The sequence below is a fragment of the Triticum aestivum genome, chromosome 1A, assembly GCF_018294505.1.
Source record: "Triticum aestivum cultivar Chinese Spring chromosome 1A, IWGSC CS RefSeq v2.1, whole genome shotgun sequence".
Classification (NCBI taxonomy): Eukaryota; Viridiplantae; Streptophyta; class Magnoliopsida; order Poales; family Poaceae; genus Triticum; species Triticum aestivum.
Genome location: NC_057794.1, coordinates 307,075,988 through 307,100,960, shown reverse-complemented (window position 1 = coordinate 307,100,960; position 24,973 = coordinate 307,075,988). Strand labels below are relative to the sequence as shown.

General features: G+C 47.9%; 1 protein-coding gene across 1 annotated transcript; it reads left to right on the top strand.

Moving 5' to 3' along the window:
* Positions 1 to 18,566: 18,566 nt before the first annotated feature.
* On the top strand, positions 18,567 to 22,665 carry LOC123047415 (probable prolyl 4-hydroxylase 3). The gene is made up of 8 exons (XM_044470967.1): positions 18,567 to 18,949; positions 19,081 to 19,168; positions 19,909 to 20,006; positions 20,088 to 20,185; positions 21,724 to 21,853; positions 21,941 to 22,128; positions 22,227 to 22,324; positions 22,449 to 22,665. Exons 1-7 carry the CDS (start codon positions 18,723 to 18,725, stop codon positions 22,298 to 22,300), a joined length of 903 nt encoding a protein of 300 aa, XP_044326902.1. The 5' UTR covers positions 18,567 to 18,722; the 3' UTR covers positions 22,301 to 22,324; positions 22,449 to 22,665.
* The last annotated feature ends 2,308 nt before the right edge of the window (positions 22,666 to 24,973 follow it).

Here is a 24,973-nt window from a genome sequence, read left to right as displayed (position 1 = left end):
ACCTACACCTGCACCGCCGCCAACCTCCATGATCTCGCCGCGATCCTTCCCCGCGCCCCGTATCTGCTGCTGGGAGACTCCAATCGTCGGCCCAGTCTCTCCTTTCCCACCGGATCCTTCCTCGCCGGCTCTGCTGGTGGGGTAGTCCTTCTCTGCCGCTCCTTCCTCACGGTCGACGCCTACTGCTGTTGCTGCCCCCACCGACGTCGCCTACTGCTTCTGCTACTTCGACCACCTGCAGCTGGTAGTCCCAATGTTAATTTTGGAAGCATTCAATCGGTAAATGGCAAGATTTTGTTAATTTTGGAAACATTCAATAATGCTAATTATGGAAACATTCAATCTGGAATGGGATTTTGTTAATTTTGGAAACATTTAATCATGTTAATTTTGGAAACATTCAACAATGTTAACTTCAGAAACACTCAATCGGACAAGATTTTGACAACTAGAATTATTACGGCATGGATTATGGACTCTCACCTTATTTTTGAGGAAATTATGGACTCTCACCTGATCATCATCTATCGTCCTCCAGCTGAAATGTCTACTCCTCCAGTGGAACAGTTTTGAGCCACTAACTGAAAATGTTCAGGTTCTCAAAATGTCCAGTTTCTGAAAATGTTGTGGTTTGGATTTGTACCTTTACTTTACAATTTAGGACAACATGGATCTGATCAACAATAGAAAAATAGAACAGCAGAAAAACAGAACAACACAGAGCTCTACAGATCAACATGTGTATCAACTTTTTTGGCAATAATTTTGTCGATCAACAAGGTCTGAAGAACTTGTACTATACTGTTCCTAATTTAATTCACACATGATAAGTCCAGGTCATAAAAATTCCATGATGTTCCTTATTGCTCTACAATCAACAGGATTGTACGCAGGAACAGTTAACAAGATTACTCCATGATGTGAACCATTATACAATTAGACAGAGAGTACACAGGGACAATTAACAGGATTACTCCATGATGTTCCTTGCTGCTCCACAATCTGGATATCAGTTAACAGTAAGGGAAATTAAACAATTTAAAACAATCTAGAGTAACAGGATTACTCCATGATGTTCCTTACTGCTCAAAATTCAGTTAACGGTTTCAAGCTGAGGCTAGTTCACTGAAACCTGTGCGCACCATTTAAAATGATTTGTCAATTAAACAATTTAAAATGAAAAATTACAATAGATTAGGACTCAAGTTGAGATTAGTTCACTGAAAGAAAAATAAAATGCACAAGATCAGGACTCAAGCTGAGACTAGTTTCTGATTTACTCATGATTGAAAATGCCAAATGAGGGCGATCTGCGCAAGTGGTCCATGGAGATTTACTTTTCTTCTGAAAAAGAAGAAGAAGAAGAAGAAGAAGAAGAAGAAGTAAAATGAGGGTGATCTGCCCACATGAACTCTGCATTTCTTCATAGATGCAAAGTGCAGAATAGTAATGCAGATAGGGTGAGCTAAATTTATGGGTCATGTCAATACTGTGCACAGCAAGCACGAAGACGCTGTGAAAGCCTCGTCCGAAGATTCAGATAGAGGAACAAGACATTCAGATAAAGGGAGGGCAGAGATTCAGATAGAGGAAGCAGACCTTGTGGGCGCTGGGCATGGAGGGTGTAGTACGACGGCTCAGCCGTGCCCCTCGTCTTGCTGCTACTCTCCTCCCCATCCAGGTCAGCCGTGCAGGTCCAGGACATCGCCGCCGCCGTACTCCTCATTTGAGCTCGCAAGGGGGAGCTTTTAGCACCAAGGTGGTCTAATTAGGCACCAATGAATACTAAATGCATGTGGTAGATGCAGCAAATGCAAGGTTCAAACTACAGTACTGTAGGGGGTCTATATCTGTTGCTACTTTATGTTGATGGCTTGATTGCTACTGATTGAATTCAGTGAAAATTGTCAAACTGAAAATGGAAAATAAACTTTCGCTATACTGCAATTTCACAAACTAAAAATGCTCCAAGCAGATCATAGTTTCGAAATGGAAAATACTCCAAGCAGGAGTACTCCAGGAGTACACTTCTCAGTTTTGTCAGTTAGTGATTAGTTATGAACCTAACTTTTGTTGAATGGACAATTTGGTTAAAGTTTGATTAACTAAATTTGATAGCTAGTGATCAGTTATGAACCTGACTTCTGTTAAATGGACAATTTGTTATAGTTTGATCTTGAGCTAGTGGACAAGCCGTTTCAAAACAGAGCATAGTTTCAAAACAAAGCAATTGCAAACTTGAGCTAGTGAACAAGCAATAGAACTTGAGATGAAATCAGTGCATAGCAATGGAACTTGAACAGAGTTTGAAGAGAAAACAAAGCTTTAGTCTGAATCTCTGGATCAAACTAGAAATGCCCACATCAAGGAGTAAATTGACAGTTTTGACAATAAATTTAGTCCTAATTTTAGCATCAAGTAGTTTCAGTACTCATCTCTGAATCTTTTTTGTGGGTAAACTCATCTCTGAATCCAAAATATTGAACGTGAGCTCCAGACGATGTCAGCCTTGAGGTGCTGGACGATAGTGTCATGGCTGAATAGGAGTGGACGGCGTCATTTACCTGCTGGCGACGGCGACACGGGGTGTACAGCGGCGTCGACCTGCTGGTGAAGGAGCTGCGGCGTGGCGGGGCTACCGATCGAAGATGGCGTGGGAGGGGCAGGGTGGGGCTGCGGCGGGTAGGTATGAGGTCGACGGAGGCTCGCCGACGAGGACGTGGTCCAGGACGCGTAGGGGAACCAGGCGGCATAAAAAAGCGAACCTTGCCGCTTGCTCTGTTTTGGCAGGGGAACCAGGCGGCAGCATGGGGTGGGGGGCGAGGCAGAGGTGGAGGCGACGTGGTGCCGCGGAGAGGTGATGGGGGAGCAAGGTGGAGTGGGGCATGGGACGGAGGGGGGAGGCAGTGCCGTCGCCGGAGTAGGGGTGGAGCCGGCGAGGAAGAAAGCGAGGAAGGAGACGGAGTGGACTGCGGGTTTGGTCGGGGAAATTCAAAGGACAAAATTGCGAAAAAGCCTTTGTGACAAGAATTACGGGACGGAGGGAGTAATATGATTAATTTAACTTCAATTTATCATGAACTTAGTACCTGATAGTATTTTGCATGTCTATGTTGTTGTAGATAGATGGCATGTGTTGTTGTTCCAACAAATTTTAATGTGTTCCTAGAGAAAGCTAAGTTGAAAGATGATGGTAGCAACTACACGGACTGGGTCCATAACTTGAGGATTATTCTCATTGCTGCATAGAAGAATTACGTCCTGGAAGCACCGCTGGGAGACAAGCCTGCTGCAGATGCTGCTGACAATGTTAAGAATGTCTGGCAGAGCAAAGCTGATGACTACTCGATATTTTAGTGTGCCATGCTTTACGACTTAGAACCAGGACTTCAACGACATTTTGAACATCATGGAGCATATGAGATGATCCAGGAGTTGAAGTTAATATTTCAAGCAAATGCCCAGATTGAGAGATATGGAGTCTCCAATAAGTTCTATAGCTGCAAAATGGAGGAGAATAGTTCTGTCAGTGAACATATACTCAGAATGTCTGGGTACCACAACCACTTGACTTAGCTGGGAGTTAATCTTCCTGATGATAGTGTCATTGACAGAGTTCTTCAATCACTGCCACCAAGCTACAAGAGCTTCGTGATGAACTATAATATGCAAGGGATAGATAAGACAATTCCCGAGCTCTTCGCAATGCTAAAGGCTGTGGAGGTAGAAATCAAGAAGGAGCATCAAGTGTTGATGGTCAACAAGACCACCGGTTTCAAGAAGAAGGGAAAAGGGAAGAAGGGGAACTTCAAGAAGAAGAGCAAGCAAGTTGCTGCTCAAGTGAGGAAGCCCAAGTCTGGACCTAAGCCTGAGACTTAGTGCTTCTACTACAAAGGGACTGGTCACTGGAAGCGGAACTGCCCCAAGTATTTGGCGGATAAGAAGGATGGCAAAGTGAAAGGTATATTTGATATACATGTTATTGATGTGTAACTTACTAATGCTCGCAGTAGCGCCTGGGTATTTGATACTGCTTCTGTTGCTAATATTTGCAACTCGAAATAGAGGCTACGGATTAAGCGAAGATTGGCTAAGGACGAGGTGACGATGCACGTGGGAAATGGTTCCAAAGTCGATGTGATCGCCGTCGGCATGCTACCTCTAAATCTACCTTCGGGGTTAGTATTAGAATAATTGTTATTTGGTGCCAGCGTTAAGCATGAACATTATATCTGGATCTTGTTGATGCGAGACGGTTATTCATTTAAATCAGAGAATAATGGTTGTTCTATTTATATGAGTAATATCTTTTATGGTCATGCACCCTTGATGAGTGGTATATTTTTACTAAATATTGATAGTAGTGATACACATATTCATAGTATTGAAGCCAAAAGATATAAGTTTAATAATGATAGTGCAACTTATTTGTGGCACTGCTGTTTAGGTCATATTGGTGTAAAGCGCATGAAGAAACTCCATGCAGATGGACTTTTGGAATCACTTGATGCTTGCGAACCATGCCTCATGGGCAAGATGACTAAGACTCCATTCTCTAGAACAATGGAACGAGCAACAGACTTATTGGAAATAATACATACTGATGTATGTGGTCCGATGAATGTTGATGCTCGTGACGGGTATCGTTATTTTCTGACCTTCACTGATGATTTGAGCAGATATGGGTATATCTACTTGATGAAACATAAGTCTGAAACATTTGAAAAGTTCAAAGAATTTTAGAGTGAAGTAGAAAATCACCGTAACAAGAAAATTAAGTTTCTACGGTCTGATCGTGGAGGTGAATATTTGAGTTACGAGTTTGGTCTTCATTTGAAACAATGCAGAATAGTTTCCAACTCACGCCACCTGGAACACCACAGCGTAATGGTGTGTCCGAACGTCGTAACTGCACTTTATTAGATATGGTGCGATCTATGATGTCTCGTACTAATTTACCGCTATCGTTTTGGGGTTATGCTTTAGAGATGACTGCATTTACGTTAAATAGGGCACCATCAAAATCCGTTGAGACGACACCTTATGAACTGTGGTTTGGCAAGAAACCCAAGTTATCATTTCTTAAAGTTTGGGGCTGTGATGCTTATGTGAAAAAGTTTCAACCTCATAAGCTCAAACCCAAATCGGAGAAATGTGTCTTCATAGGATACCCAAAGGAGACTGTTGGGTACACCTTCTATCACAGATCCGAAGGCAAGATATTCGTTGCTAAGAATGGATCCTTTCTAGAGAAGGAGTTTCTCTCGAAACAAGTGAGTGGGAGGGAAGTAGAACTTGATGAGGTAACTGTGCTTGCTCCCTTATTGGAAAGTAGTTCATCACAGAAATCAGCTCCAGTGATTCCGACACCAGTAAGTGAGGAAGCTAATGATGATGATCATGAAACTTCTGATCAGGTTACTATCGAACCTCGTAGATCAACCAGAGTAAGATCTGTACCTGAGTGGTAAGGTAATCCTGTTCTAGAAGTCATGTTACTTGACCATGACGAACCTACGAACTATGAGGAAGTGATGACGAGCCCAGATTCCGCAAAATGGCTTGAGCCCATGAAATCTGAGATGGGATCCATGTATGAGGACAAAGTGTGGACTTTGGTTGACTTTCCTGATGATCCGCAAGCCATAGAGAATAAATGGATCTTCAAGAAGAAGACTGACGTTGATGGTAATATTACTGTCTACAAAGCTCGACTTGTTGCAAAATGTTTTCGACAAATTCAAGGAGTTGACTATGATGAGACCTTCTCACCCGTAGGGATGCTTAAGTCTGTCTGAATCATGTTAGCAATTGCCGCATTTTATGATTATGAAATTTGGCAAATGGATGTCAAAACTGCATTCCTTAATGGATATCTTAAATAAGAGTTGTATATGATGCAACCAGAAGGTTTTGTCAATCCAAAAAGTGCTAACAAAGTGTGCAAGCTCCAGCGATCTGTTTATGGACTGGTGCAGGCCTCTCGGAGTTGGAATATATGTTTTCATAGTGTGATCAAAGCATATGGTTTTATACAGACTTTTAGAGAAGCCTATATTTACAAGAAAGTGAGTGAGAGCTCTGTAGCATTTCTGATATTATATGTAGATGACATATTGTTGATCGGAAATGATACTGAATTTCTGAATAGCATAAAAGGATGCTTGAATAAGAATTTTCCAATGAAAGAACTCGGTGAAGTTGCTTATATATTGGGCATCAAGATCTATAGAGATAGATCAAGACGCTTAATTGGACTTTCACAAAGCACATACCTTGATAAAGTTTTGAAGAAGTTCAAAATGGACCAAGCAAAGAAAGGGTTCTTGCCTGTGTTACAAGGTGTGAAGTTGAGTCAGACTCAATGCCCGACCACTGGAAAAGATAGAGAGAAAATGGAAGTCATTCCCTATGCTTCAGCCATAGGTTCTATCATGTATGCAATGTTGTGTACTAGACCTGATGTGTGCCTTGCTATTACTTTAGCAGGGAGGTACCAAAGTAATCCAGGAGTGGATCACTGGACATCGGTTAAGAATATCCTGAAATACCTGAAAAGGACTAAGGATATGTTTCTCGTTTATTCAGGTGACAAAGAGCTCATCGTAAAAAGTTACATCGATGCAAGCTTTGACACTGATCCGGATGACTCTAAGTCACAAACCGAATACGTATTTTTATTGAATGATGGAGTTGTCAGTTGGTGCAGTTCCAAGCAGAGTGTCGTGGTGGGATCTACATGTGAAGCGGAGTACATAGCTGCTTCGGAAGCAGCAAATGAAGGAGTCTGGATGAAGGAGTTCATATTCGATCTAGGTGTCATACCTAGTGCATCGGATCCAATGAAAATCTTTTGTGACAATACTGGTGCAATTGCCTTGGCAAAAGAATCCATATTTCACAAGAGAACCAAGCACATCAAGAGACGCTTCAATTCCATCCGCGATCTAGTCAAGGAGGGAGACATATAGATTTGCAAGATACATACGGATCTAAATGTTGTAGATCCGTTGACTAAGCCTCTCTCACGAGCAAAACATGATCAACACCAAGACTCCATGGGTGTTAGAATCATTACTGTGTAATCTAGATTATTGACTCTAGTGCAAGTGGGAGACTGAAGGAAATATGCCCTAGAGGCAATAATAAAGTTGTTATTTATATTTCCTTATATCATGATAAATGTTTATTATTCATGCTAGAATTGTATTAACCGGAAACTTAGTACATGTGTGAATACATAGACAAACTGAGTGTCACTAGTATGCCTCTACTTGACTAGCTCGTTAATCAAAGATGGTTAAGTTTCCTAACCATTGACATGAGTTGTCATTTGATTAACGGGATCACATCATTAGAGAATGATGTGATTGACTTGACCCATCCGTTAGCTTAGCACGATGATCGTTTAGTTTGTTGCTTGCTTTGTTCATAACTTATACATGTTCCTATGACTATGAGATTATGCAACTCCCGAATATCGAATGAACACTTAGTGTGCTATCAAACGTCACAACGTAACTGAGTGACTATAAAGATGCTCTACAGGTGTCTCCGATGGTGTTTGTTGAGTTGGCATAGATCGAGATTGAGATTTGTCACTCTGTGTATCGGAGAGGTATCTCTGGGCCCTCTTGGTAATGCACATCACTATAAGCCTTGCAAGCAATGTGACTAATGAGTTAGTTACGGTATGTTGCATTACGGAACGAGTAAAGAGACTTGCCGGTAACGAGATTGAACTAGGTATTGAGATACCGACGATCGAATCTCGAGCAAGTAACATACCGATGACAAAGGGAACAACGTATGTTGTTATGTGGTTTGACCGATAAAGATCTTCGTAGAATATGTAGGAACCAATATGAGCATTCAGGTTGCGCTATTGGTTATTGACCAGAGATGAGTCTTGGTCATGTCTACATAGTTCTCGAACCCGTAGAGTCTGCATGCTTAACGTTCAATGACAATCGATATTATGAGTTTATGTGTTTTGATGTACTGAAGGTAGTTTGGAGTCCCGGATGTGATCACGGACATGACGAGGAGTCTCGAAATGGTCGAGACATAAAGATCGATATATTGGAAGGCTATGTTTGGACATCGGAATGGTTCTGGATGAGTTCGGGCATTTACCGGACTACCGATGGGTTACTGAAACCCCCCGAGGAGTCAATGGGCCTTATTGGGCCTTAGTGAAAGAGAGGAGGAGGCGGCCAAGGTGGAGGGCGGACCCCCCCAAGCCCAATCCGAATTGGGTGGGGGCGCCCCCCCCCTTCCTTCCTATCCTACTCCAACTAGGGAAGAGGGAATCCTACTCCCACCGGGAGTAGGGCTCCCTCGGGCGCGCCATGAGAGGGCCGGCCTTCCCCTCCACTCCTTTATATACGAGGGAGAGGAGCACCCCATAGACACACAGGTTGATTGTTTAGCCGTGTGTGGTGCCTCCCTTCACAGATTTCCACCTCGGTCATATCATTATAGAGCTTAGGCAAAGCCCTGCGTCGGTAACTACATCATCACCGTCATCATGCCGTCGTGCTGACGAAACTCTCCCTCGACCTCGGATGGATCTAGAGTTCGTAGGACGTCGTCGAGCTGAACGTGTGCAGATCGCGGAGGTGTCGTACGTTCGGTGCTAGGATCGGTCGGATCGTGAAGACGTATGGCTACATCAACCACGTTGTCATAACGCTTCCGCTTACGGTCTACGAGGGTACGTGACAACACTCTCCCCTCTCGTTGCTATGCATCACCTAGATGGATCTTGCGTGTGCGTAGTATTTTTTTTTGAAATTACTGCGTTCTCCAACACCACATACATTAGAATAATTAGCATGCTCTCCAATTCACCTGCACGCATGAACATATAGGAAGTAAGCATCAAGACCTTGAATTGATTTACTATGAACTCAAGATTGATTTTTCATGACCTATCAGTTTTCATAAACTAGCCAATTACCAATTATATTATCAGGAATAATAATCCAATCATCTATACAATGTATGCAGTACACTTGCAATCATTAAATGAATTATACAGAAAACTTGATAGAGAAGATGCAGTATGGCCGTGGTACAATTACATGCGCCAACTACAGGTCAAGTGGATGATCTTAATGACGAGCGGCCGGTGAGACAACGCAGCTCCTATGATGATTTTTAATGTCGGCCGCTGAAGCTTGCTTAGGAGACGGTGAGATCAGAAGCAACGACTGCATGCGTATTAGGTTTTGTAGATCAGAAACATTTACGTATATCAGAGAAAAGAAAAGATGACTCGATTGAGCCTAATAAGTCGAACCACATAGCCGGAGGTCATGCGTAACAACGTTCATAGAAGGACGCACTTAGCAATGGCGTCCAGACTTGAACGCTACTCTTCATAGCGTCCTTTCTATTTTAACAATTTTTACCGTCCCTCGGGTCTATTCTCATCATATCAATCTCCATCACTTTAATCTTGCTTTGCTGGTTTTACAAACCTTTCGGCTGCCAGCAACAATGCTCCCCTTCCCCTAGCACTCCCCTTCCCCGCCATGCGCTACTCCGGCGCCGGCGTCCACCTTCCCCGCCGCTAGCCGCTCCGGCTCCGGCGGCCACTCCCCCGTCGTTGGCCACTCCGGCTACGGCGGCCACCCCGTCATCGTCTCCTCGTCTTAATGCGGCTGCTAGATCTAGTTCCCATGGCTGCAAGCCCGCGTTCTGCTTCCTCCTCGTGCCATGGGGAGCGCCCCGTGGTCTCCGGCCTTGGCCTCTCCTCGGCGTCGGAGGGCTCAGTGGCGGCTGTGGCTCCAAAGAGGGAGGTGGTGGCGGACCCTTTGGCAGCGTCTTCTCGCCGTATCGTGCCATGGCAGGAGGCTCCGGCATCGAAGCGCACCCTCTGGAAGCGCCGCAGGGAGGCTGGGCCTCCGGTGGTGGATTCGCGTCCGGTCTCGCCAGGTCGCCGTGAGGTCTCGCCGGAGATGAGGGATCACTGCTTCAAGTGTTTGGAGAAAGGTCACTTCTTGAAGGATTGCACCAATAAGGTTGTCTATCTCCGCTGCGGCTTGTCAGGTCATGTCGCCAGCCAGTGCAAGCACCCCCGCAGCCCCTCGCCGGTGGAGGATCTCAGGCGCGAGGTGGCGGCCAAGGTCGCTCGGAGGTCGGGGGCTTCCGGGGGTGCGGGCCCGGGCTCTTCCGCTGGTGGCGTGCCGGTGTCGGTCAGGCCGTCCCCAGGGATTTCTTCGGGCACGGCTCTGGCAGAGATCTGGCCACGTCTGGCGCCTCCGCGTCTCGAGGTGGAGGAGGATTTGGACATGGTGCCGGCGGATCTGTGTGTGGTTAGGCGGTCTCGTGTGGTGGAGCATCTAGAGGACAAGTTGCAGCAGGCCATGGTGGTGTACGTGGGTGGTGATCGCTCTAAGCTCTCGCCGGAGCTGGTCTTGATGGCTCTGCAGGAGAGATTGGGGATTTCGGCGGACAGAGTTTCGGTTCACCGGTTTCGCCCTGAGGGTTTTCTGGTGGTGTTTGCGAGGAAGGAAGATCGCATTCACGTGGGGCTGAGGCCAGTGCTCGAGTTCCAGGGGAAGAGGCTGGCTTTCCGGCAATGGATCAGGCAGAATCAGGCCGTGTTCGCGGTGCTTCGGACTAGAGTTTTCTTGGAGCTGGAGGGCATTCCTCCGCATGCATGGGAGTTGGAGGTGGTAGAGAGCTTGCTTGGTGGGTCATGTTTCATCGAGTCGGTAGCGCCGGAGACTTCGTCGAGGTCGGATCTGGTGTCCTTCAAGCTGCTGGCCTGGACGGTGGATCCTGATTCGATTCCCACCTGCAGGTGGCTGGCTGTGCCGGAGCCGGAGGAGCAGAGAGATGTTTTCCAGCCCAAGACGCTGCAGTATCGGGTGCTGATCCATCTTGACTCAGTCACCACCTTCCCGGACGGCGAAGAGCCATGGTTTCTGCGTGATGGATCGTCGGGGAGCGGGCAGAGTGGCCTGCCTGATTCAGATCATGACATGGGAGGGGGTGAGACGACCCGGCGCTGCACTTGGAAATTTGGGGTTCGAGACGATCGTGGAGATAATGCGACTGGTGGAGCTTCCGCTCCGGCTGGCCGGAGTTACGCCGGCGTGCTGCTTGGTGCCCAGGAGAGAGAGGACTGGAGGATTCCTCCGATGGCTCCGGTGCGTCAGGTGGGGCGGGAAAGAGGACCCACCATGGTCCAAGATAGGCTGACACGTCGTTAGTCAGCTTTTGACCGATTGGGTGGGGTCGAAGCGCGTGCGAGGGAGACCGGGTTGGGGACAAATTTGAATGATCTTGGCCGCTTGGGGCGGGAATCAGTGATTCGCGAGCAGAGTTTGAGGCTGGCACAGCCAACCCAGGAGTTGTTGGCGGATGCGTTGGATCAGCATGTGATTGGGAAAGAGGGAGTGCAGCAGGTGGGACCTGTGGTGGCAGATGGGTCAGCGCAGGTTGCGGAGAACGAGGAGATAAGGACTGACCAACCGAAGGGCGAGGGGGTGTTGCAGGTGCGGCCTGTTCAGCGGCAGAACCAGTTGGTGGAAGCGCACCTAGGGGTGGCTGTGCTGCCATTGGCCACGCCCCTGGTCGGTGGCGCGCGGGTCCAAGGGCCGGCCACAGAGGATCCGGACGCGACTGCTGCAGAGGCGGTTAGGGATGTCTCGACGCATGTGGGTGGGGACACAGGGAATCCCGAGATGATGGCGACTATCGCTGGGGAGCCCGTGCAGCCAATTATTGAGGAAGCTTCCCCAGCATCTGTGGACGTGCGCGCACAAGTGGCGTGCCACGATTCGCTGGTCTCAGCACCGGGCATGCAGGACGTTGATTTGGCCATGCAAACGCGGGGCCCGACTGCCAGAGACGGAATGACTCCTCAGGAGTCGATTGCGTTCGGGAAATTGAAGTGTTTTTGCAATGCGCTTGTGAAGAAGCTTGCGCCGCCGCTTCTGTTGGAGGTGCAGTCTATGTTGAGGCCGGAAGCTGAGCCTTTTACTCCGCATAGAGCGACGAGGAGTACCAAGAGGGCTCCGACTGCTAAAAATAAGGCGACCCAGGCTGAGAACGTTCTCATGCGAGCACTGGGAATTGTTCCAGAGGACTTGGAAGGCAATGATGATCATATCGCGGAGCTGGTAGACCTATTTGAGTCACTGTTGAGGGAGCAACACATCCGGGTTATTGCGGCGATGTTCGGCAAGGAAGTGCCACCAGCGCAAGACATGAGCTCGGGCACGACAGTCGTCATAGGGGCAGCTTGATGCTGGCCTTTGTGGGGGTGTCGGGTGGATGCAATGGGACCCATGGATTGGAACCCTCAAGTACTATGTTGGAACGTGCGGGGGTTGAACAACATGTCCAAAAGAAATGCTGTTAGGAAGTTTATTAGTGAGGCTAAGGTCAACTTGGTGTGTCTCCAAGAGACTAAACTTGATGTAATAGATGTTTTCGTGGTTATGCAATGTATAGGGCCATCCTTTGATGGCTTTGCTTACTTGCCGGCAACGGAGACTAGGGGTGGCATTCTTGTCGGATGGGACACATTCGTTTTGGCGTTGGATAACTTTACCTTTGATAACTTTGCCCTCACGGGGCATGTGCATAACAAGGATGGGTGGGATTGGTGGCTTACGGTGGTGTATGGCCCCCAAGGGGATGAGCTCAAGACTCAATTCTTGGTGGAGCTCCAACAAAAACGAGACCTGTGCCTGGGACCGTGGATGGTCATTGGGGATTTCAACATGATCCTCAATGCCAATGAGAAGAACAATGTAAATCTCAACCGAAATATGATGAGGAGGTTTAGGACGTTTGTGGATAACAACGAGCTCAAGGAGATTTATATGCACGGGAGGCGTTTTACTTGGTCTAATGAGAGGGAACAGGTGGTGATGAACAAGATCGATAGGGTTCTCGTCTCGGTGGAGTGGGAATTGCACTTCCCGGATGTCCTACTTCAAGCGTTGTCTATGAACATTTCGGATCATGCTCCGCTGCATCTTTCCACTTCTGCACCTTTCTGTGCTAAGAGAAGGTTTAGATTCGAGCTATATTGGATTCGGTTGGAGGGCTTTGAGCAGGCAGTGAAGGATGCTTGGGTGTGTGACGAAGCAATTGTTGACCCTTTCAAATGGCTCGATGCGTTGTTAAGAAACACTGCGGTGGCTCTCCAAGCTTGGGGACAAAGGAAAACTGGCAATATCAAGCTCCAGTTGGCAATCACAAACTACGTCATTCTCCGGTTGGACAGGGCTATGGAGGACCGCAGTCTGTCGGTGGAAGAGCGTTGGCTGCGACGCATGCTCAAGAAGATGGTGTTGGGCTTGGCTTCCCTTCAGCGCACGATCGAGAGGCAACGGTCGCGTCTTCGTTGGATCAGGGAAGGGGATGCGAATACCAAACTCTTCCAAGCGGTGGCGAACGGTCGGAGGACAAAAAACTTCATCCCGCACCTGAGGCATAATGGGGAGTTGGTTACAGATCAGGAGAGGAAAGAAATGATCTTCACAGATGCTTATAAGAACCTGTTGGGTCGTTCGCCCACGCGGGAGGCAGATGTGAACCTCCAGTTCTTGGAGATGGAGGAACACGAGCTCACGGAGCTGGATGCAATTTTTACGAAGGAGGAAGTGTGGAACACCATCAAGGAGATGCCCCCGGATAGGGCTCCAGGGCCGGATGGGTTTATTAATGCTTTTTACCAAAAGGCTTGGCATATCATTAAGCAAGACGTGATGGCGGTGTTTCTAAAGCTCTACGTGGGTGATGGACATGGTTTTGGTAGGCTTAATCGGGCACACACTGTGCTCATCCCCAAAAAGTCTGACGCCGAGGAAGTAGGGGATTTTAGGCCGATCAGCCTCACCCATAGTGCGGCAAAGATCTTTGCAAAAATGTTGGCGAACAGGGCTCGGAGGAGGATGAAAGAGATTGTGTCGGCGAACCAATCGGCATTTATTTGTGGGAGGCAATTACACGACAACTTCCTCTTAGTAAGACAAGTGGCGAGGAAAATCCACGCGAGAAAGGAGGCGGGTGTTTTCCTTAAGCTGGACATATCACGCGCATTTGACTCCCTTGCTTGGCCATTCCTTTTTGAGGTGATGAGAAGCAAAGGCTTTGGTCAGAAATGGTGTGACTGGATTGGCATTCTCCTTAGGACAGCCAACACCAAAGTGCTAGTTAATGGTGTGCCAGGCCGAAGTTTCGTTCCTATCAAAGGTTTGAGGCAAGGAGATCCAGTTTCGCCCTTGCTGTTTGTGATTGCTATGGATGTTCTCTCCAAGATCATGGTGAAGGCGGCGAACTTGAGAGTGATCAGTACATTTTCGGGAATCACGGCACATCAATCGGTCTCAATCTATGCAGATGATGTCGCACTATTTGTTAAACCAAGGTTGCTGGACCTCAACTTCATTATGGCTGCTCTCAAGGCGTTTGGAGATGCACCGGGATTGAGAGTGAACTATAACAAATCTCTGGCGGTCATGATACATGGGGGTGAGGAGGATAGAAACCGGGTGGAGTCGATGCTAAGATGCCGCATGGGGAACTTCCCTTGTAAGTATCTTGGGCTGCAATTGGCAATTCGGCAGTTGACGAGAGCGGAATGGCAGCCCATGTTGGATCATGCAAAGGGATTTGCCCCGGCGTGGCAAAGAGGGTTATTGCACCGTCCCGGTAGGCTCATCTTGGTGAAGTCGGTGATAGCTGCAAAACCAATCCACCACCTCATGATTGAAGATGCTCCGCTTTGGGTTTTCGAAGAGCTTGATCAATGGATGCGTGGATTTTTTTGGGCGGGTAAAAATAAGGCGAATGGAGGGCAATGTCTGGTTGCTTGGAACTTGGTGTGCAGGCCTACCTAGCTTGGTGGTCTCGGGGTGCGGGACTTGCGGATCCAAAGTCTCACCCTGCGCGTCCGTTGGGAGTGGATTCGACGTACTGACCCTGGGAGACCGTGGCAAGGGTTGCCGACGATGGTGGACCGAGATGCGAGAGCGGTATTTGACAGTCTCATTCACATTGCCGTGGGCAGAGGGGATAAGGTGTTGTTCTGGCGTGATAGATGGATCCATGGATTTGCCGTCAAGGACATTGCGCCGCTCTTGTACGCTCGAGTGGACACGCGCACCGTTAACAGAAGGATGGTGCAGGAGGGGTTAACCAATGGTAGGTGGCTTTTGGATCTAAACAGGGAGCTAAACTTCGGGAGTCATCTGCAACTCTTGCACCTTAACTTGGCCATCAGCACGGTAATCACGGACCCTACCGGTGATGATGTGTTCTCTTGACCGGCGGATCCGTCCGGTCGGTACACTGCTCGGTCCACCTATCATAGATTATGCCTTGGGACGGAGAGGGTGCCGTTTGCCTCTTGCATTTGGAAAAGTTGGACGCTCCTCAAATGTACACTCTTTGCCTGGCTGGCAGTGCAGCATCAGATTTGGATGTCTGATAGGAGGGCGAGACATGGCCTGCAGGAGGAACCCTCGGCCTGCTACCTCTGTCTACAAGAGGAAGATAATGCGGAACACACCTTAGTGCAGTGCGTGTATGCCAGAGAAGTATGGCACGGTATCTGGAACACGCTAGGTCTGCAAGGCCGCATCCCGGAGCCTCAGGACACTTTATTGGAATGGTGGCTTGCGGGCAGGAGCTTCTATAGGAGGAGTGGGAAACGTGGTTTTGATACCCTAGTCATTGCCACGATCTGGGCGCTATGGAAGCAACGGAACGCGAGAGTTTTCAATAGGACTCGTCAGCAACTGCACGCGCATGGCCTGGCCACTGCCATACTAGATGAGATCAAGGAGTGGAAGGCGGCGGGTCTAGGTGGAGGAAGTTTCACTACGTTTTGTGAGAATGTAGGTATAGGGTAAGTGTGGGGTATAAGGGTGTGTGCTTCAGGTGGAGGTTTGTTCCATCTTTGGGGCTTCTTGTAAATGGTTTTTTCCCTCTTCTATAAAAATAAGGTACACTTTTGGCGTACTCTTGAAAAAAAAAACAATTTTCACCGACACTTTACCAGTTCTGTAATTACAGATTTATTATTTATTATAAAAAAAATCGGCCCGAGCGACGTTGGAAGCTTTTAGTTTGGTGCCGACTTTCCTGCGTCTAGTATGCGTCTAGTAGTAGTTGTAATCGAAAGTTTGTAATCGTTTTTTAGAGAAAAGTATATTTTTCATCTCTCAAATTTTGGCGGAGTCTAGATTTGGTCTCTCAACTTCAAAACCGGACAACTTGCACCCTTAACTTCTCGAACCAGACAAGATTCATCCCTGGTCACGTTTTTGCCCGGTTTTAGTGCTGTCCCACCCCGGTTTTGACCGTTCCAACTCAAATTTGCCTACTTTTTTCAAGTTCACGTACTGTTTTCAAATTCGGTTACTTTTTTTAAATACGTGAACCTTTTTAAAATGTGTGTACTTTTTTTAAATCGGCGTACTTTTTTCCAAGTTCATGTACTTTTTCAAATATGCATATTTTTTAAAGTTCATTTATTTTTTAAGTTCATTTAATTTTTTTAAAATTGATGCACCTTTCATATCCGAGTACATTTTTCTGAAAGAGTTCATGAATTTGAAAATTTTATGCGAACTTGAAAAAAGTACGCGGATATGGACTTCTTTTGCGCAAAAGTATGTGGATTTCAAAAATTATTTCAACTTGAAACAAGTACGTGAATTTCATACAAAGTTCGTGGATTATAAAAGCAACACAGATTTGAAAAAAAATGCAGACTTTGGAAAGCATGTGGATTTGAAATAAGTATGTGAATTTCAGAAACAATTCATGGCTTTGAAAAATACTTGGATTTGATAAAATTACACAAACTTGGGAAAATACGGGGATTTGGAAAAAGTACGTAAATGTTAAAAATCACGGATTTGAAAAAAGTACACGAATTTCAGAATAGTTTGCTGATTTGAAAAAGAGTATGTTTATTTTAAAAAAAATACGCGACCTTGAAAAAACTACGCGGAGTTGAAAAGTGTATGTGCGGCTATAAAAAAATTACAGGAATATGAATGAGCACGGGTTAAAACCGGGGTGAGTCAACACCAAAAACCGGTCAAAACCGAGTCTAGGGACGAACCTTGTCCGGTTTCGGTAGTTGGGGGTGCAAGTTGTCCGATTTTGAAATTGAGGGACCAAATTTAGACTTCACCCAGAATTAACGGACGAAAAGTATACTCTTCTCTTTTTTTTACATGAAAGTTGTAATCGTTACTCGAAAAGAAAGAGTTGTAATCAGGCATTGCTGCGTATTCCATGTCGAGAGAGACTCTAGTCTAGTCCAGCTAGCTCTATATAGTTACAGAGCTGCTGTCGGCAGATCCGCAGATGCACTTATTTTGCACACGACTTGTAGCTTCCGTCCGCGTGCGTGCTGCTGTTTTGTTTTCTTCTCCATCTATCCATGGACAAATTCTTCAAGGCGAGGTAACTTTCGTTCTTTTTTTTTTGAAATACAGTACAATCATCACAAGCATCTCAGAGTCGACGGAGACGTCACTTACCAATGGAACAATAAAGCTATTAAATCTTGAAATAAATCCATAAAACTGTGATCACCCATGCCAGATATGAGCAGGTTTGGGGTTTCAACACAAGTGATCTGAGCATCTTACCCTAATAAAAGAAAACCCATCTTTTTTAGGGGTAAAACACTTTAGAAAGAAAAACCTGGAATTTTTTCCGATCTTTCATACCTTTTTAGGGTTCTATATCTCTAATCAAATAATTGCCTTCGTATGGTTATTTTACTGACACATATATCTTTAATTGAATAAATTAACTTCAGCATTTTACAGGTAGCTATGAAGATAACGGTTTTAGCTATAGTTTTAGATACTTCTCCTATTCCATAAAGCATACAACTTGATTTAACAACACTGCCCAATATTTAGGGGACCCCTCTCCCGAGTTCATACGTGTTTTTGTGGGTTTTAGTGTAACCGATTTGTCGGAAAATATACTTATCCATATTTTTCATTATGACGTGCATGCCATGTTATTCCTCTGCGTCATGCTTCTATTTGTCTCGTCGTGGGTTATCTTCTTCGTCTTGCTTCTATCTATCTTGCTTTCTTCACTATCATCAAAACCAAAGCTCAAACCGAAGCTTTCCGAGCAGTTGTTTATTTCTCACTTTAGCTACTGCCCTTTTCCTCTTCCGAATTAAGCAGCCTTTGTATGACCATCTTCCCTTCCCGTCTATCTCCTTCGGTCAGGTAGTGAATCATTTGAGTGATAAATTGTTTTATATAGGTTGCATAGCTATTAAACCCTATGTATTCTTTTCGATTCATATTAATTGTCGCTGATTTAATATGGAGTGGAGTGAGTATCATATTTCCGGTCGTGTAGCTGGCCTGCGCATCTGTAGCTTGTCGGCCCACTATTTCGCCGCGTGGACGGTGGACTTTGTCCGCAGCGGGGCCCACTCCTCCTGACACGTCAGCTACAGGACCCACGGGACGCAGCAGCAGTTACGGTACAGCTAGCATCATACCTCGTCGAGCCGAACAAATGCAGCAGCAGCATATCTCCTCTCATCGAGCCCAAAACAGACCGACGACTCGGGTCACACCGCGAGAGAGAAGGAGAGACAGAGGACGACGGCGACGACGAGGCGCTAAACCCACCGCGTCGGTGCCGCGAGACCGGAGGCCAGGCCGCATCCCGGGCGGGCGGGCGGGCGCGCGCGCGCGATGGCGAGCAGGACGGCGGGGCGGGGCGGGAGGCCGCTGCTGGGCGGCGGCGCCGGGGGCGGGAGGCGCGGGAAGCCGTCCAAGGCGATCCTGGCCGCGCTGCTGCTGGCGTCGGTGGCGCTGCTGCTCCTCCTGGCGCTCGGCGCGCTCTCGCTGCCGGCCGGCTCCGGCCGCGGCGCGGTCCTCTCGCTCCCGCGCCCGCGCTTCCGCAGATCCGCGTCCGAGTCGTGCGTCCTCGCCTCCCCCTCCCCTTCGCGTCCACGGCCTCCGTGATCTGCCGTGTTCGTTGCCCGCGCACGCTCTCCCTTTTTTCCCGAGATTGACGTGGTGCTTGTTGTTCTCCGTTGTCGTTGTGCAGGAGGCTGGAGAAGCGCGGGGAGAAAGGGGAGCCCTGGACGGAGGTTCTGTCGTGGGAGCCACGGGCGTTCATCTACCACAACTTGCTCGTGAGTCTCTTGCCCCATTCTGTTTTTTTGGTTTGGGCCTAAACGGCTGCCTCTTTATTCTTTACGTGCTTTATTGGTTCTAGGATGCCGGCTGGGAGATCTCGAGATCTTTGTCGGTGATTTTAGGCGATTGTTGAATTCCAGTTAAGAGCTCGTTGTAAACATTGGCCTATCCGTACCAGATTAGATTCGTTAAGTAAAATCCGAAATGCTTGTACTTCAGTCGCAAGAATGCTAGTTATGAACTGAGGATCTCAACCCCTGAATTAGGTACAGAAAAGCATGAAGGAAACATATGTGAGCAGGACGCCACTGGCATTTCACTGTAGAGGGCTTGTACATGCAGCGCGCCCAGACATGGCTCTTGTTGAGTTCTACATGTTTATTATTCATCTAGGAATCCTCATATATATAGTCACACATAATTTGTGCTTCGAATCTGCTTGACCTTCAAGCCAGGGGCTCAAACTCAGAAGTGCAGGCACATGGGCTTGGGACAAAGAAGTAGATGATAAATATCAACACTGGCATTAGAAACTTTGCACTGTGATTATTAGTATCCAAAATGCCTTTGGAAGGTGTTTACTTCTGATGACATTGCATAATAGGAGATGAAGAAATGTCATGTGTATTTGTTGTATTTATTACACCTGGTTGGTATTACCGCAACTATTTATCATCTATGTTAGTTCGCTTCAAATAGCGATCAGGGTATGACTTGACTTTACTGCTGCTCTCAGTCCAAGGAAGAATGTCAGTATTTAATTTCATTGGCAAAGCCTCACATGAAGAAGTCGACAGTGGTTGATTCTGCAACTGGAGGGAGTAAAGATAGCAGGTTTGGACACTGCAAATTCTTCTTTCTCTCGGAACTGTTACGGAACCTGATGCCCACTTACGCTTAATGAAATGTATTCAGGGTGCGAACGAGTTCAGGAACATTTCTTAAAAGAGGCCAGGACAAAATTGTTCGCACCATTGAGAAAAGAATATCAGATTTCACCTTCATACCTGTAGGTATGGCATACCTACTAATATCATGGATACTTGAAAGTTTATTTACCTTTCTATGTTTTTGCTAGTATGCCTAGGGAGAAGATTACCGCTGAACTTAAGGTCTGAATATATTTTAAATACACTGTATTGTTCATTTGAAGAACTTTTCAGCTTTAATTCAGCATAAATGAATTGAACACCACCTCAAATTATCTATAAGTGTCATTTTGTTTTACTCAAAAGTTATAACTATAGTTGCTCTTCCAAATCTGAACTGTAATTTTGTGAACTTCAGTTTTAGGCTGATGCATTAGTCTTCGTCATGGTATAATTTCAAAGTTCTGATTATCATGCAGTATTGTGTGTCATTGGTTCTCCAAAAGTGCACTTGCTTACGACTTAGTTTGAATAGTTCATCATGGAGTATTAAGTAACTATGCAAAATAATGTATCAGTACATTATGGAGTGCAACTGCAGTGCGTTTCGGTGATCTGGTGTTTTCACAGTTATGTTCAGCGAGAATTATCAAGTTTATTTCAATTGGCAGCAAGGGTTCCACTAGGAGTATTAGCTTACAACGTACTGGCAGTATGTTCAAGTTTACATTGCCTTGTCCGGATACTAGGTGACACTTGCGCACCCAATTGTCTGAGACCCTCATTTAATAAATAGAGTTACACATATCAGTAGACAAAAAAGTGTTTTTGGTTCTCGAATAAGCTGTCAAACTATCTTGTTCTCAAGTTAGCTTAGATGCTAGGTACTTGGTTGAGTTAAACATTTGTTTCTTTCAGCCAGCATGCTTCCGACCTTGTCATGGACCACAGACCTGGCTCTGTGTCTGCCATTTTCCCAACAAGGTCATTGCCAATAATTTCAATTTTTATAGCATACCAAGTGCTAGAAGACAAAATTTTAAAATTGTGCAAGGGCACCAAGTATACACTGTACCAAAATTGTTAACCAAATTCACAGTTGCACTTGAGACAGCGCTCATGCATGCAAAGCATGATATCATACATGTTAAAGTCAAATATCTCATATTTAACTAGACAGTGCATGTGCACTCTTACAAAAAATAATATAAAAAGGATACACACACTAAATTATGCACTCCACTGTGTTTAGTTCATCTTTGAAACTTCTTTATGCTATGTAAAGCAGTACATTGTGTAACTGTTAGTTACTTTTGGGTAGTTTGAAATATTGCACATTTGAATGAAATAAGACATTGTGCATGCCTAATAACATAAGGTACATGAGCTGTCTTAACTCCAGTTTATGCAAAAAGAAAAATAATTAGTGCATTGCAGAAATATCACATTGCCAGCGCTAAATGGCTGAATGTCGATAAGAACTGCCTAGTTCAACGTTTCACCACATGAGAGTTGCACAAATAAATTATATATTCTACCTACCCCTTTTGAGTTCTTGAATGTTTCAATGTTGAAACATCGAAGCACTACCTTTTTCATTCCGTAGCTGCTTATATTCTCGCTGGAAGTTTGCTTCAAATTTGATGTCAATTTCTCGTCGTTTTTATTCATAATCTGTGCAGAAAACGGAGAGGGCCTTCAAGTTCTCCACTATGAGGTTGGACAGAAATATGAACCTCACTTTGATTACTTCCATGATGATTTCAACACCAAAAATGGGGGCCAGCGTATAGCCACTGTTCTTATGTATCTGTATGTACTACAAAGATATGCATTTTTTACATATAACATGCAGCATAGATGATCCAATTGACTTTTCTTTTCCAACTGATTAATTAGTTCGGATGTTGAAGAGGGCGGTGAGACCGTGTTTCCTTCTGCTAAAGTTAATAGCAGCTCAATACCATTTCATAATAAGCTGTCTGAATGTGCAAAGCGGGGTATATCTGTCAAACCGAAGATGGGAGATGCATTGCTTTTCTGGAGCATGAGGCCTGATGGAACCCTGGATCCCACAAGCCTCCATGGTGAGATTCTAATACTCGATGCAATGACAAAATTGTTTTCCTTAAAATGGTTGCGCAACAATATATTGACTCTTATGTCTACCTGCAATTTCTTTTAGGTGGTTGTCCAGTGATAAAAGGTGACAAATGGTCATCTACAAAGTGGATTCGTGTTCATGAGTACAAAGTTTAGGCATAACAGAACCAGGCGCTTAAGGTACTAGTTAATTATGCTGTACAGGTTTTTGATTTGCCAACTACCAGGAGTAGTGGACCTCTACTCCACACTATCAAGCGCATTTTGGATTCATGTGAGGTCTTTTGTTTCTAATTCTTTGCAGGTCATGCACCCGTTACTAAATATGTGGACGTTACAGCACATGATGAGGTCTCCAGTTTTCCATAGAGGATCGCCCTACATTTTTTTCTACCTTAATCAAGGCTTGGTCTTGGTCACCTTGTTGTACATTAACTTGTTAATTAGGCTTATGAACCATGATCACTCAGAGAAGATGTATTTGTTGAGTGTATAAATAACCATTGCCCTCCTAACGCAAATCGAGATGAGTGCCTGATAGCCTGATATCTGTGAAAGAGCATTCCTATTCTATTTGCGCAAAGCCTAATTCAAATCGAGATTTAGAAAGATAAAATCTTGAGAAGTACAGAGGAGATGGCGCCCCTCCCGCTCCCCTAGCTCTCCTCCCCACCAGCCCCACCGCCGTCGACTCCACGCCGGTAGCCCTCCTCCCTCGCCCTGCTATGGCGCCCACTTCCCCCACCCACTCCCTCTCCGGCGAGCGCGTCTCCTTCGGGGACAGCCGCTGGTCTGACTCTGGGTCTGACAGCGCGGTTCCCTCCCGCTCCTACAGGGACGTCGTTCGCACACCACTGCCGGCTCCCGCGCCGGCGCCCAGCGGCCCCTAGGCTGCTTGCCTCCGCCCGCCTCGGGCCTCGCTTGAAGGTTCATCGCGTCTCGTATGGAGCCAGGGTGGACGCCGACGGCTACCAGCAGCCGCGCCGCAGGAACCGACGTCGGCCTCGCCGTGAGCCTGAATTGAGCCCGGAGTTGCGGCGCCAATGCAGCCCATCCCCTGAGGAGCTCGCCGGGCTCTGCTTCCGCTGCCTCGACCCCCGCCACCGCGTCCGCGACTGCACCAACGACATCCGCTGCAGGCGGTGCCTCATCTCCGGCCACAACTCCCGTGGTTGTGACGACTTCCACAGCCGCGCCGGTCGCACCCCACCCGCCGCCCCATGGACGGCCGCGCACCGTGCTGGCCGCGACCCACCCGCCGCCCCGCGGACTGCCGCGCCCCCGACGCCGCCCCCTGCTCCGGTTGTGCATGCCTTGCCCCAGCTACCTGCCCCCGCTCCGGTCGCGCACATGAGCGCCGCTGAGCCAGCGCGCATCATCAGGTCGCGCTCCGTTGAGATGGAGGAGGCAGAGGAGGTGCTCAGCCGGGCGATGGTGGCCACCATCACTGGTACTCGGCCCCAGGTGTGCACCGATGATGTCGCTGCGCTCCTGTGCACCACGTTCGACTTCGAAGACGGCGAGTTCACCACCAACCTCCACAAGCCTGAAGATTTCCTGATCATCTTCGGCTCCCGCGCCTCCAAGGACCGCATGAACGGCGACCACTACATCCGATGCCCGCGCTTTTCGCTGTCGCTACGCCCGTGGTGCAAACTTGCCCATGCCGGCTCCGGTGGGTTCGAATACCGCGTCGAGCTCGAGCTCCGCGGCATCCCCGCCCAGGCCTGGCATTTAGCGACAGCGGAGCACATCCTCGGGACCAGCGTCTGGTCGAGCGCCTCCACCCGCAGACGCGCTCCCGCGCTGACCTGGCCACGTTCCGCCTCTCCGGACGCGCGCACGACCCCGCCAGCATCCGCCGCGCCGCCACGCTGGAGATTGTCGAGGTCACTCCGGGATGCACCGCCTCCTCCGCCCCTACGGTCACCACTCTCAGGTACCCTATCGCCATCGCCCTCGTTCGCTCCGACGTCGACCGAGCTCGCGCCCCCACCGGTCCCGCAGCTCGCCCAGATGGGGAGGAAGACGGGCATGCGGCTGATGGTGATGGCGCTAATGCCGATCATGGCCCCGGGCGGGGCCGCCCGCGCCGTCGCGGCCGCAAACGCCGCTGTACTGCCATCGCTCCGGAGGGACGTGCCGACGGCATGGCTGTGGATGCCGGCGGTTGGGCGCACCCCCGTGGCCAGCACCACGCTGACGGCCTTGCCATCGCCGATCACTGGTCCGGGGCATGCACCGCCGTGCGCGCTCAAACGCCGCCGCCCGTACAGTCAACACCCCGGCCCATGGACGCCTGGCCCACCTCCCTGGACGACGCCCGACGCCCTCATCACAAAGCCAAAAGAGGAAAGAGGGGAGGAAAGAAAAAGCGTGGAAGGATTGCGGCTGCGATTGCCAAAGCTGCTGCGGCTGCCGATCCCAGGCCGACAAGATCACCCCCACGGGCCGATGCACACGTCGCTTCGCCAGCTGGCTCCCTAGCACAGGCGTCGCGCCCTCCCACCCCAGAGGCCGGACCCGCCACGGCTGTGGATCCCAGCCCGACAGGATCACCCCAACGGACGGACGCGCACGTCGCTTCACCAACTGGCTCCCTGACGCTGGTGCCAGGCCCTCCCACCAGAGAGGTCGGGCCTGCCACGACCATGCCCCTCCTGTCGCCATGCACCCAGATGAGCGCCGCAGCTGACTCGGGACCGCCCTCCACCAATCGCTGCGCGCCTAGGGATCCCGACAACATATCCTCATGCAGCGAGCTCCCCGACTCACAACCAGAAGTGCGCCCACCCTTGTCCTCTCCAGAGACTGATGCTGCTGCTGACC

Bases quoted from the DNA above. Each gene is read 5' to 3' on its own strand.
- LOC123047415 (XM_044470967.1), top strand. From the start codon at position 18,723: ATGGCGAGCAGGACGGCGGGGCGGGGCGGGAGGCCGCTGCTGGGCGGC. The intron at 20,007-20,087 runs GTTTGGACACTG...AAATGTATTCAG, and splicing joins GGAGGGAGTAAAGATAGCAG to GGTGCGAACGAGTTCAGGAA. The intron at 20,186-21,723 runs GTATGGCATACC...TAATCTGTGCAG, and splicing joins TTTCACCTTCATACCTGTAG to AAAACGGAGAGGGCCTTCAA.